At 40.2% G+C, this 14466-nt stretch overlaps 2 protein-coding genes across 13 annotated transcripts in view; one reads left to right on the top strand and one right to left on the bottom strand.

Annotated features, from left to right (window-relative positions):
- STRN (striatin) overlaps positions 1-6938 on the top strand; it is a 52602-nt gene extending 45664 nt beyond the window's left edge. For all 3 annotated transcript variants that reach the window (XM_083732318.1, XM_083732320.1, XM_083732319.1), the window contains one exon: positions 37-6938. In XM_083732318.1, the coding sequence (XP_083588444.1) occupies positions 37-206 (170 nt within the window). In that variant the 3' untranslated portion in view covers positions 207-6938. The remainder of the gene's footprint in view (positions 1-36) is intronic.
- A 1475-nt stretch (positions 6939-8413) lies between these two features.
- The window catches only part of VIT (vitrin), a 37171-nt gene continuing 31118 nt past the window's right edge, over positions 8414-14466 (bottom strand). For all 10 annotated transcript variants that reach the window (XM_083732350.1, XM_083732355.1, XM_083732352.1 and 7 more), the window contains 3 exons: positions 13299-13525; positions 11482-11995; positions 8414-10900 (listed from right to left, as the gene is read on the bottom strand). In XM_083732350.1, the coding sequence (XP_083588476.1) occupies positions 10722-10900; positions 11482-11995; positions 13299-13525 (920 nt within the window). In that variant the 3' untranslated portion in view covers positions 8414-10721. The remainder of the gene's footprint in view (positions 10901-11481; positions 11996-13298; positions 13526-14466) is intronic.

The raw sequence follows: 14466 nt of genomic DNA, 5'->3' as shown, positions 1-14466 counted from the left end.
AATCCAAATGTTTTTCCTCTTCTTTGTCTAACCTAGGCCACGACTGTTCAATACGCTTATGGAACCTTGAAAGCAAGACCTGCATTCAGGAGTTTACAGCTCATCGCAAGAAACACGACGAATCCATTCATGACGTAGCATTCCATCCCTCGAAATGTTATATCGCCAGTGCCGGAGCAGATGCGCTTGCTAAAGTCTTTGTATGACGCAATATTTCTCTCCCTCTCTAGCTGCCGTGTGTATATATATACAACAAGCTGTACAAATGACAAGGGCAAGAGCCTCCTCTTCATGCCCTTTAATTCAGTGAATGTTAGCAAATGGTCTAGGGTTATATTTCTTTCTTTTCTTTCAGGGTGCTCTTTTCTAAATTAGGGGGTTCCTTGGGTTATATGAGCTCAGCTAGTGCTGAGAGCTGGGAAACCCTCTGTTTCAAATGGTCCATACAGAAGAACCGTTTTTATTTTTGAAGGTGTCAGTATTTGTCCAGGCCGGCCTTGGGCAAAATGAGATCCTCTGTTAACAATATGTGCAGTCCAGTGTGGGCAATAAGGAAGCAGAAAATCCAATTTCTGTAGGATGTGGGTAGATAGAAACTTTTCTGCCTGTTTTTCCCCTCGAGAATATTACCCATATATTTCTGTAAAATAAGCCTGAATTTGGTGATGTAACTCTTAGAAATACAATATAAATATTATTTCTTCTCTTTTTTTTACGTATTGTACGGTTGAATGATGTACAGGAGAATAAGGCTTGATTTTGTCTCAGCCTGCTGGTTGTTACATTAGGTGGATTGGGTTTAAACATCAAATATGAATGCAGTTTCCCTAAATTGTATTAAAGCAGATATTAACAAATGCTTTAAAAATGTATGTTTTATTTTAAGCCTTTGAAAGAATTTGTTAACAAGTGACTGGCACCACAGTTTACAACAGGGATGAGGCTTAATTCAGATGTTGATGACTCTTCCATTCATAGCTGAGCTCAGTAAAATTATGAAACTTCCCTTTTCAGTAAACAAGAAATTATATCTGTGTAGGCTTTAACAGGCCTTACTGTTGAAATGCATGTTATTGGCATCCTAATAATTTTCATTATCTTGAATAAACCTGCTTGGATACCCCTCCCCTCTCCAAATCTTACTCACACACTCATGCATAGAAGTGACCTCTCTGTGATTCAGTCTTAGGCTGCTAAGAATAGTGTGTGTATATATCTAGTGAGAGAGTTATTTAATCAACCATGTGGGTGGGGCCTGTCTAGAGGAGATTTTCTGCTTGGTACTCACCCTTGTAATAGGGGGGTGATTGGCAGGAAAAGGGTGTAGAGTTGGCCAACGTGGTTGCCAAATTTACAAACGCCACAGCAGCAGGAAGCTGTTTTCATGGGGTGTGGGTGTGTAGAGCAGCCTTCACCAATTTGGTGCCCTCCAGATATTTGAACTACAATTCCCAACTGCCCCAGCTGACACAATGGGTTGGAATTGGTTTTTGGAAGAATTTGGAATTCATAAAAATATACCTTCATTTTTTTTGGAATAACTACCACACAATCCAGAAAAGAAACCATTTATTCTCTGTCATTGCATTACCAGCCTTAGGTTTGAACATGTTTTCTGCATTTGGTACAAAAAATATGTGGCATACCTATTTGTAGAAGTTTTCACTCTTGCAGATTCTGATGTGCAACATGTTTCCCTTTAATGGAATCAAAAAAATCACCAATAGATCTCAAAATGTTCAGCGTTCGTTAAACCACAATTCTGAGTCAAAGCAGAAAGACCAACTGCATCAAATATACTTATCTATATGTGACTTCTGTGTATGTATCCCTTCTCTCTGTGATCTTATTTTTAAAAGGATATTGCAAAGATTTATTTAGAAAAACAAATACATAAAGTTGTGTATATTGTGTGTGTACATATATATATATAGATATATATATAGAAAGAAAAATTGTAAGCAGTATGTATTAAATGTGTCTTAAGGGAAGATTCTATGGGTAATTTTAATGTTTTAGTATTAAAAATTCTCCAGACTTTGTTGCGTACAAAGGATAAAAGGTATGGTTATTGTGCTTTTTGCTTAAGCAATATAATACATAGTTGCTGATGTTTAAATTGCTGTACATACAACTAATAGACCAGCATGCTTATTTTGGAGACTCCCATTTTGATTAAATTATGAATGTAAGAAAAAAGTTGCTTTTCAAATGTGGATTGGAAGTTGTTGAGTCCTGCTTAGTGGGCTCCTGATCCAAGTGAAGCGACTTTAAAAACAGGCAAATAGCTAGAGGCTGAGGTGCCTTTTGACAAACAAAAAATGTAGCCTTACCACAAGGTTGTGGACTCTGTATTTGTGTTCTTCTCTAGACTCTGTTAGTGTCTGTCAGTCTTCTCTGCTTGTGTACTATAGACTGCATTGTACTGTGCACAAATATAACTTCTTCAAGATGCTATCTTCAGTTAGAGATGAAAAAGACCCTTTCTAACCTTGACTGACCTATTCTGTTTACCTGCAAGTATTGGGTTGCACTACCATTGTGGATTTATAAGCATTTCCCCTTTTGCCTTTACATGACCCTGTTGCAGCTGGCCAGGTGAGCTGCCTTCATTCGAATGTTAGGATCATGTCCAGCGATATCAAAGTTCTTCCTGTGGGTTTGATCTCTGAGGAACTATTGTACATATGCCCATTATCTGATGCTGTAATTGTTGAGCGGGGAACCTGCATGCATGAGCTTAATTCTAGAAGAAACTTGTGAACCAACAACGCACAGGTACCTTCTCTGATTCGTTACAAGAACACACCATAGCGTAACTTTCCCTCCCTTTGTAAACAAGGGGAGGAAATTAGAGTCCTGACAAAGCACAATTTTCCATTTTTTTCCTGGATATGAGAAACACTGGTTTGTTCAAAACATGGATGCTTTGCAAGCCAGGATCAGAGCCATAGTTGGATGAGACAGTTTGTTATAAACCACAAACGGATGCTTAAAAAGTTCCCACGCATATGTGGGTGGGTGGGAAGGAAACAGTGCTTCATCCCAAGGCCCACCCATTGCAGCACATTCTCATAACAACTGTGCATAGTTGATTTTTGTCAGAGTCTTACATGTGTGTGCAAGTGTATGGTTAATGTAACCCTCCAAAGGTTGGTGGACTACAACTCCCATCATCCTTGAACATTGGCTATAGTGGCTGGAATTATTGGGAGTCAGAAGTTCAACAACATCTGGAAGGCCAGTAGTTGTCCACCCCTGATTTAGATACAGTGAAAAATGTAGGAAAATGCTGAAGTTTAAAAACATAAGAAGCACTACACACAGACAGAAAAGGTATGTGGTATAGCCCTTCTGGTTATGTATCTTTTCAGCATGCAGATAGGAAATTGAATATTTCAGTGTTACCCTATGTCAAGAAACCCTGCAAGTAGAAATATTCAAGAATAAGGCTGGGCTACAACTCTTCTTGAGACCTAGATTTTCCACAGGGACGGTTCTTGGTGTGCAGAGCTTCCCTCACAGACATTCTGAATAGGTACATATCTCTGTCATAAAGCCCCAGGTTCAATAATTTGAGGAATCGGGACTGGGAAAGTCACCAGAGAGCTGCTACCAGTTATTACCAGCAGACTCTGTATAAGGCAGCATCAGATGAAGTGTAAAGGTTCCAGAAAGGTTGTACCAGATGCTGCTCTTGTGCTTTGATTGACCTTAAGATCTTTAACCAAACGACTGAAGTCAAATGTATTGAAGATTGAACAGCTTAACTTAACAGCATAGTTGCCATATTAAGACAAATCTTACGTGGTTTACTTTTAGAGTCTAAGCACCCTTTTTGAACCCTTAATTAGAATCTACATCGCAATGAATTTGACAGGTTGTGAGCTTAGAACAGAGTTATCTCAGAGCTGGGAGCCCAACAGCCCAGCCCCTACAGCCCTCGCTCCCTGGCCATGGGAACTCTCCCCAGCTCTCGCTCTTCCTGCTTTGCCTAGCAGGAATATGTGCTTGAACTCTGATAATGCCTCTTTCTTTTCTGGATGCAGGTGAGGTAAAATTTACCTTTGTTGCTCCTTCCACTTTTATTTCTGGCCCTGCACACCACTGGCGTATTGCTCGGAAGAGCTGCAAAAGTTCCCCGTCCCTGACATAGAGTATATTCAGTGGAGTGCACCTCCAGGGGTGAAGTCAAACCACTGCGATAGCAGCACTGAAGTGACCTCCCTAGGGCACAGGCCTGGGCTGCCCAGACAACAAGACCCCCCTCGGCGTTGCTGATATGGTCCAAAGGAAAACAGAGCAATACATTTGGCCTAAGCAGTGATGAAAATGTTGGCTGATTCAGTAGTCTTGGGGGTGGGGGGAGCAGTTTTAAAAATCAGAATCTTCTGCAGCATAGTGAATGCCAGAATATTTTAAAAGTTCAATTTCCCCCAATAAGCTTTTCATGCATAGATTGATAAATTCACACTGCAGTTGATCAGAAGATACGCTTTCTGCTGTTCATGTATTGGATACACACTGAAGTTGACATAGAACTTAAGTGTTTCAGAATTGCCTTTAGGTTCTGAGTGGACAAGGTCTGAGAATTCTAACTTTTTTGCACTCAGTTTGAATGGGGAGATCCTAATTTGATGTGAGTTCTGTGGCATATTTGTCCCAGTACTCAGAAAAGTTACACAGCTTTTTGCCAAGTAAAACACACCATTGCTTACATGGATAACTTAATGAAAACCAACCAAATTATATAAGGAATAATTGGAGGTTTCAGACTGAACCATTTTTCTTGCTCCTTTTGGAACTGGTGTTCTAATATAAGTTGGCTTCTAGGTGGACACCTTCCAAAATATTTCCTGCGATAGTCAGATGTCCATGATAAACACAGATTTTAGTGCCACAGCATCTGTGCCATTTTATATAAAGCACAGGACAGCTTTTGAAACCAGACAAAATATGTAACATCTTGTAACTGGGCAGCCCAAATTAACTGAACGGGTCTCTTGTACTGTGTTCTTGGCTTTCTGAAACTCTGCAAGCTGAAAACACAGATTGACAACAATATTTCACAGTAATGTGTGCGGGGCAGATTTACCAATAGCAGTTCTTTTGAAGGGAAAGGAAACTATATTAGAATACTTTGTCTTACTGACTAAACTCATTGCGGAGGTGGGTTAGATCTGCATGTTACTCCATGCAACTCTGGAGCCAACACATTCTATTTTAGATCAAAAACTTGTATTAATCTTTGTTTTATATATTGCGAGATCATCTCCATTTCTTTTAATAGGCTAGTTTGTATTTTCCGCATGTTGGCCAGCTGTTTTCTTTTTATACATGCCTCCATGCTAGATGTTAGCAAAATTGTTAGGCCACCACTGGCTTTTGTTCTCCTGCAGCGGTTTTTCCTACTCTTCCAAATACTAAAGACACTTGAATTTAAATAATTTTGATTTTTACTGCTTGTTCTTTAAACACTTGTATTTTAAAGTCCCATTCTCATCTTTAAAGGCTGCTGATGGTAGCCTGGAAGTGCAAGGTGTGTTCTTCATTCCTGACAAGGTAATTATACCTTGCTTCCATTGCTTAAATACAGTTGAACTTAAATCGGAACCAATTTTGAAAAGGGATGTGGAAACTTAATGGAAGTAGCCACCCTTCTGCACTTGCATAGTGTTTTGTTTCAAGGGAATGTTCCAGCTGGTTACTAGGGATCATAACATTTCACGCTTTTATCATGTTGGGAATAGCAGCAAGATAGATGTGTATATGGGAATAGCTGAAATATGAAAAGGCTACAGAATGCATGTGTGGAGTGGATTAAATTAGGACCAGTGTGAGGTGTGTACTATCCATTTTCTGATGCATGAATGGTCAGTTGCACCACAGAGTATGGCTGGTTGCTTAGTCTAGTCAATCTTTCTAAGAGCAGTCATGCTCACCTGTCCTCATGGTTCCTGTCTTTATTATGGGTAATAAATTGCATATTGTTCATAGATCAACCGAGAATAGTTCTTGTAGTAAAAGATGGAGGGATGCTCATCAATGAGCATGTGACAGTACTCTTTGGTTAAATACAATCAGCCTTTTTGCTTGTATACAGAATAGTCATTTTGGTGGAAAATCTCTACAGTGCAATCGTATGAGATAAGCCCCACTGCGTTCAAAGGGGCTTACTCCCAAGTCAGTAAATATAGGATTGATACCTTAGTATTGATGTGGAAGTTTTAATGTTACAATGTGATATATTGATTCTTCCAAATTTTGACCAACATGTTATCTAGGGGTGTGAATCAGTGTCGCCATTGTTTTCATTGCTTTAGGAAGATTGAGCATTAATGGGGAAAGCAGTGTTGGTAGTACAGTTTAGGCACGAAGTTCTCACCAGAAAAAGACTCTTTGTACTCTAGAGTTGTCGCTTTCCTCTGAGAGACCATTATTTCATCCCCAAAAGTCCAAAAAGCTTAGCAGCAGAGTAATGTGTGTTTGAAGAACCATTTTCAATATTTCGCCATTTTTCTCAAAACCAGATAAGTTGCAAAAGCATCAATAGTACCTGGTTTTTGTTTGTTTTTCAGTCTTTTAATATTTAACTGCCTTTAAAAGTAAAGAACAACAAAGCAGTTTGTGGAAGATTTTGAGTAAATTTGTTCTGGAGGTTGAGAAAGTTGTTCTCATTATTAAATACAAAAATAACTTCTGTTAATACCTCACATAAATGAGGCAATGCTGAGGTACTAATGAAGGCAGTGGCACTGAAGAGTTGCAAAGTGAATTTCTGTGTACAGTACCTACATTCTATGTTGAGTAAAATCAAATGGACCTTCCTGAAGTAACACTATACAGAGCAGCTTTACTAAATATTACCGCAGCAAATAAATGTCCTTTGTACTATGTATTTATGTAAATTGGGTGCTAATAAATACTATTTTTCAACATCTTTGTGTGTGTTCTAAATGTATATTACAGTTTATGGAACCTCTCCAAAAATACAAGCCATAGGTGAAAAAAGCCTCTTTATATGTCATCATTTGCTCCACAGACTTTATGAATTACATTTTTACTTCAGAAAACTCAGAGGTAACCATGTTGGTCCACTGGAAAAGAAAAATATCAAAAGCTGCCATAGGGCAATTATTTCTTTGAATTCCTGTTTTTGTTTGTTTTTATGTTATTTTTATTTTATTGTTATGTTGTACACCACTTAGATTTTTTAAAACATTAAGCAGTTTATAAGCACTTTTAAATTAAAAAATGCTTTTAATCCGTATCAAACAGAATATCTCCAGAATTCTCCAGAACTCTTAATTAAGTTGGGTATTTGGCAGAACAAGGGAGTATTCTTTTTTTTTTTTAAGTAGTTATTTATGCAGCATGCGTTAGCAGGCTAAATTAATTAAGGATATGCTAAATACAAAACAGATTGCAGTTTGCATTGAGGGCTGCTGGATGAAAGTGTCAAAATGGTGGTTCTCCCTTAAAAAACCACATGTTCTGCCTTGTCACAAGAGAAAACTGTGTGATGTAATAAGTTGACACTTCCATTCTCTTGGAATTAATTGTGAATTAATTGCTAAAGCCGAAAATACTGATGCTTGTAACTTGCCTGAGCCATCAACAAATAATGATAGCACATAGGAATGTCTTGGGTTGCTCTATATTGCACTTTAATACTGAAGTGAATGGGGTATTTCACACAGATTATGAAGTACAAATAATTTCTATGTTGTTTTTTTGAAACAAAACTATGTAGAGCACTTTACTGATTTGGAAGCCCTTTCCCTAACGCTTCATGCATGTGGACCATAAATACTGCAAGTAAATAAAGTACTGCTGAGAGTAAACACATTTGAAGCCACTTTCATACACTGCACTAAGGCCCATGAAAACATGTTGGGGTTGAATCCTGGCACACAAGTAAGCTTGAGAATATGCAGTTGGAATGCAGTGCAGGCTTCTTCAGCCATTACTTTAATCCCACTGTAAAACTTTCAGCACTAATGCAATGTAGAATAACACAGTGGTCCATCTAGTCAGAATTATAAGGCTATTTAAGAATGGACCAGTCTGGATGTTTGAGGAGGGTCCAAGCTTGGAGTGGAACACATGCTTGACTTACTGAAAGACTCCCTCCCATTTAGGATTTCCAGTAGTATTGCTGCGAAAGACCCAGGCGGCAACCCTGGAGTGCTTCGGAGAGCCAGACTGAGCAACATAAACCAATGGATCTGATGCAGCACAAGGCAGCTTCTTATGTTCACAATCCTAGGAAGCAAAAAGGGTCTACTCATGCCTTCTTTACAAGGGAAAAAGTCCATACACAGGCTTTAGTTTCAGGAGTTAGAGGGGGGGAAAGGTTTATTGGGTTTGTGTAAGCTTTCTTTTTCCTCCAAAGCAAATGAGATCTAGGACACCCTTTTTGTAACTTTTATTGCGAAAGGGTACAGCAAGTTATTTTTAAAAAAGCTCTTTAATGTAGGTGCATGTGCAGAGAGGGGAAAGTTAAAATAATATTTACAAACTCATGTTTCATCCACAAATCCTTTGCAAATGTTTGCATTCAGCTGCATTCTTTGCACTTGTCTTCGTTGCAGAAGATGCGGAGAAATACCGTGTATAAACCGACTTTTTCAGGGAGGCAAGGCAAATGATGATGATGAGATAAAGTTCTAAGTCCTAATGACAATTTAAAAATAAATCTCCAAGCCTGGATGGTGTAGACACCCAAGAGTTCTTAAAATAACTCAGATGTGATATTGCTGCTCTTATGTAATAATATGTAAGAGGCCTCTGTACCTGAGAGCTGGGAAATAGGCAACACAGCACCACTTGTGGGGGAGGAAATCCAGGAATTCACAAGCCAAAAAACCTAACATCTGTTCTAGGAAAACTGATGAAAAACATGAAAGATACAACTAGCAGATACACAATTGGTAGGGAACCTTGGACCCTTCAGCTGTCGCTGAGCTTCATCTCCCATTAACCCCAACCAGCATGGTCAATACTCAAGGCTGACCATGTAGCTGTAGTCCATATGCAAAACCAAATGCTCCTCAGTACTGATATTTTGACTCACAACAAATTCTTTAAAGGCTGAGTCCTGTCAACAAGCACATAGGTGTGATCCACTAGACAGTAAGCACTACAGTTGCCATATTTCAAAAAGTAAAATTTCTGGCACCTGCAAAGGTGTTGAGCTTTTTTCAGGAAGACCCCAAAATTGTTGGGCTTTTGGGGGAGAAACCTCCCCCCCAAATAGTCATTTTAAGCTTTTGGAGCTGTTTACACTGCGGTGCATAAACACCAGGGTTTTCTGTGGCATTTTGCTGGCAAAATTCCCCCTGATGCCATATTTGCACCTGAAAACCTGGATATGTCAGGGATTTTCCTGACATATGGGAAGCCTAGTGAATACTCAAGACTTTTTAAAAAATCATAAGATCACTCTCCAAAGGCTCCTGAGTAAACTTAGCAGTCATGGGGTAAGAGAACAAGCTCTCTTGTGGAACAGGAAGCAGAGAGTAGGAATAAACGTCTATTTGACATCTTATGCTACACACCAAAGGCCCACTTCAGGACCAAATTGCTGATAAAACTATTCTTGGGCCTGAGTGCTAATAGCTATATATTAAAATCAAAGAGAATTGACAGGGTCTGTTGCTTGTGACAGCAGTTGTAAAATCAGCAGAGGGCATTTGATGCTGATGTCCAATGATAAATACTCTGGCTCATGGGATATAGAATAAATAATAGATTACCACTGATGCTTTTTGTAATGCATCACAGCACCAACCCTAGAAGCATCTGTAAAAACTGCAGATTCCGTCTTAGGCGGAGGCTTGATTTTAGAATCTGAAGAGATGGAAGGAATATGATGTCACTGAACTAGGCATGTGAGAAGCTGCTCTCTGGACTCGTTTATGAAGACAGGAAGGAAACTGGTAGGAACCATATATATAATTTACTGCCTTGCTCTTTTGGTGCCAGGTTACAGACTCTGTCTGCCTGGCCTGCATTGCAACTAACTTCAGTTGAACGTTCTGTGATGTGTAATTAAACAATCTGTAAGCTTCAATTTCCCCCAAACTATTCTTTCAACACTTATGCTATTATGCCCAACAAAGCAATTGTGGACAGCTGGTGTGAGTGCCACACTCCATCTTTGTTGATACTGATTTTTTTCCCCTAGAACCAAATCCTGATCTGCCCTGCTTGTTGTAGTCTCTTGTCCTTTGCTTGCTTCCTGTCCTCATGTGTCTGCCAACAACTCTTAATTAAAGGCCGGGTTCAAAGCGCCATGCAGTATTTTAAAGTCAGCTGTTGGTTAGCCATTTACTCCCCTCTGCATCACTAGAGAGTTGAAATGGGGAGGTACCCAACAAATGCCATCTCTGGCATGCCCACTAAGTCCAGTCCATCTGGGTTACAGCCTTAGACCTATTAGTCTCCTATTCTATGTGGAAGTTAACTCCAAACTATAGATTTGAGTCAAGTGAATTATCTAACCAAGGACTGTAGCCAGCTCCTCTATTGAATCAGTTTTGAAACCAGCAAGGGGGGGGGGAGGAGATTGATCAGTCTACACCCATTATTGCCATGCATGGAGAATAGAGCTGGCATTGGCTCTTAGCCACAGATGCCTTTAAACCTCCTGGCTGGCCCTGCTTGCCGAACATTTTCTCATGTAGTGATGCAGTGTTTCCTGGAGCCTGCTGCTGATTTCAGTTCCGTGGTTGCGAATTAAACTCGGTACAAATATTCTGGATGATCCTAGGAACAAATCTGTAGAGGCTGTCAAACTCGTCCACAAAGAAGGAGTGTTCTTTGTCGGGGTCAGTAGCAATGGCTTCCAGCTCATCTTGGGCAGCCCATGCAATTCCTACTGAATAGGCTATGACTCCTGAAGTGAGAAACATGAGTACATAATGAAGTTAATGCCTTATTTGAAACAATATTGCATTCAAAGTAATATCCGTATAAGGGCCCAAAAATATTATCAGAAGTGGTGAGGTGTTTAAACTTAAATAAATGAGGCCTTCCAATCCCCAGACTTGTTGTTCCCCATTCCCTATTGTCTTGTTGAATGACTCATACATGTCCTTCCTGTGTTTCAAAAATTGAAGGGCTTAATGTTCACCAAGAATATACAAATACACTACTTTTTTTATTATACCAAATTTGGATTTCTGGCTTGCAAAACTTAGATGCCATATTCTAGATCCAGAGCCCCATTGTTTGGGTGCTTTATGCTAAGCTTTTTTAAAAATAAATGAGGGGTTCTGGCGTAGATGGGCCTTGGTCTGATGGAACAGGACTCTTCTGTTCTTCAGTGCTTTGCAGATGTTGCAGGACTCCAAATCCCATCACCTCCAGCCAGTATAAGCTATGGTTGGGAATGATGGGAGCTGTAGTTCCGTGACATCTGTAGGACTATAGGTTGCCTACCCCTAAAATAGGTGTTTATAGGGTCTTCTGGCTTACCATTCTGATGTGCCGCTGCAGCCGGCCCCCGGACATCATCGTATGATCTGCCATCTGTAATAAGAATCATTATCTTCCTCTTGTTTGGTTTGGATTTGCTGAAGAGCTGTTCAAAGGCATAGTTGATGGCTGCTCCGGTGCTGGTTCCTCCGCTCCAATAGTTGATTCTCTTGATAGCGTTTAGGACATCCTGCTTCGTTCTGTGCTTGTCGAAGCCAAACTCCAGCCTCTGTTCGTAGGTGTACTGCACAGCTCCAATGCGGGTGTCTGTATCGGAAATCTCGAATTCCTTGCTGATGTTAGCGACAAACTGGAGGAGGGTGCGGAAGTTGCCAGTGCCAACGCTGCTGGACCCGTCAATGACAAATCCAATATCCGCTGCATTGAGACAGGTCTTGCTGCATGCCAGGCGATCAGAGTCACAGACTCGCTTCACTAACTGCTGCACTACTTTGTGTAAGCTGAACCAACTGGGCACATTGATGGAATAGTACCCATTGGTCCTGCACACAGCCTGAAAGAGAGGAAACAAAAGCAATGAATTTCAAGAGCAGTTACAGCAAAATTCATGGAGGCAACTTATTACTATCAGTCATTGATTTCACCTTACGACAGCCTTTTTATGAGACAAATTGGTATTGCATCAAACTGGTAGAAAACACAGCTGAATAATACCCGCCCTTATAGTTTCTTAGATGATGAGGTCTACATCCAGCTTAAAGGCAGCTAAATGGTAGACTGTTGCATTTATACTTGCTACTCGAGTATCTGCCACATTGCAAAACTAGCATCTGAATTGACTCTACTTCTGTCAACAGGCTTAACATTCATTGCAGGTGTGTTTGCTCTCATGTCTTAAAGTTATTTCCATTTTCTAAGATACAGCTACCATTAAGTCACTATGTATGAACACAGGGCTTCTTGCCTCATTCTACTTTCCCAGTCTGGCAAGTGCACAGAGGTTTACTGTGGCTCTTCCCCCATTCAAACCTAAAGGAAATCGAGACCATCAGCCAGTCCAATTCAGTCTGGAGGCTTCCCAGGTTGAAGGCATTAAGGGGCTTTGAAGTTAATAGGAAATGTATTTCATGGCACAGACACAGTGGAAAGTGCACAAAATTATCTGAAAGGGTGTCCAGAGGGAGGGGGGGAAAGATGTATTCTGAAGGACAGTTCTCAAAGTCCACTTTGCTTCCTGAACTTGGGCTCATTTGCCAACCTTCCAGGAAAGACTACATACATGCCAGACTAACACCACTCAGCTGAAAAGGCATTTTGTCATGAGTACCTGACCTATACTACATAGCTTGTGAGAATGAGTTCTAACTGAAGTGTATCCAGAACTTTTGTGTGTTTTGGAGGAAAACTGGAGGCAAGAGTACACAGTGTTCAGTAAACATGGTCTAACACTACACAACTTGATTGAGGCTTTGAAGTGAGTTGATTGCTTGAGTCTTGCAGTCCCACTTGCTGAACCTTCATAATCTGTCCTGTGTGACTCCACTGAAGAACTAATCGTACATAGATGCATCCTGTTTATACCGGGGATCTTGTAAAACTTTGCTGTATTGAGTCTCAATATGGTGACTATTGTAGCATGTGAATATTTCAAAGAGAGAACGATATAGCTATTGCTGGATATTGTTGGAACAGAGTGGTAGCCAGTTTGCTCACTCATACTTGTGGGTTTTTGGCCTGGCAAGGATGTCTCACTTTTATATTGACTCACCTACATGTGATGAAGAGTTCGGATCCCACCTTTCATCAGAATCAAGAAATCATGCCTCTTTCTTGATGGATCCCAATGTATTCCTTACCTTGTCCACAAAGTTTGTTTCAATAACATTCTGCTTTTCATTTTCATCTGGTCCTTCAATGGTGACAAAGAAAATGTTGATGCCGGATTCCCTTGCCAGCCGAGAGGCCTCTTCCACTTTATCTGTAGGCCACCCATCCACCATCACTATAGCAACGTTGGGTGCACTACCTCTGTTCCCATTAGCATCCTCAAAGAAGTTTTTGTTAACAAAGGACAGCGCTCTTCCTGCATGAAGATGGGGATGGGGGGAAGTAAGAGTTGTAACTTGCTGAGCAAAACAATGAAAAGGAACGTTAAAATCTCTTAGAACCTGAGCTCCTTGCCATTTGTATGATTGTTTTGCCTATTATTGTCTATAACTAACAACAGAAACTATAAAATTGAGGACAGGAGCAACAACAATTTGAGGATTCTCTCAAATCATCAGTGGCCCAGATCTAGTTACAGGCAAAAAAGCACATTCAATCTAAGTTGCTGGTTGAGGATACATTTTTCTATCCACATGGAAATGGACATATATGCCCCCACCAGGGCCATGTTATGTCAGAGGGTTGCCTCACATCCAAATGTGCATAACAAAGTTGATGCAAATCTCATTTGTGCATTCACATCCCACATCTGCATGCGATCCCTCGTCCAATAACGGAACCTGCCGTGGAATCTTCTTATATGTGTGTGTCTTCCTTCCTTGCTTGCTTGGTCAAATGTGTCTCTAACTTCTGCCTGATATGTTTTAAAAGCCGAAAGAGGGAATAGATTTGCAATAAGGGATACTGAACTAAAGTCACTGCTTTTTTTTCTGGGGGGAAGCAGGGGTACACATACCCCTAAACATTTTGTGAATCTAAGTTTGGCCTCATTGAGGGGCAGTATTTCAATATGAGTAGGGAAATGGTAGTACCCCTAAACATTTTTTTAGGAAAAAAGCACTGACTAAGGTACGGGGTATTTTAATTTCTGTTTGGAACTCTATGGTGGTTGGTGTCTCACCAATCTGCTATATTTGCACTGTGAAAGGGACAAGCTATTCAGAGAAAACTTTCAGATATTAAATCCTGATTCTCTGGAAGACAAAGTATTTTCCAAACTAAGGGAAGAGGAACCAGAAATGAGTGAGGACAGTTTGTGGTCTTGACCTCAATCTGCCTAGAACATCTAGCATACCA

The sequence above is a fragment of the Podarcis gaigeae genome (genome assembly GCF_964106915.1).
Source record: "Podarcis gaigeae genome assembly, chromosome: 3".
Taxonomy (NCBI): Eukaryota; Metazoa; Chordata; class Lepidosauria; order Squamata; family Lacertidae; genus Podarcis; species Podarcis gaigeae.
The sequence above is the reverse complement of the archived record's forward strand: the minus strand, read 5'-3'. Positions and strand labels throughout refer to the sequence as shown.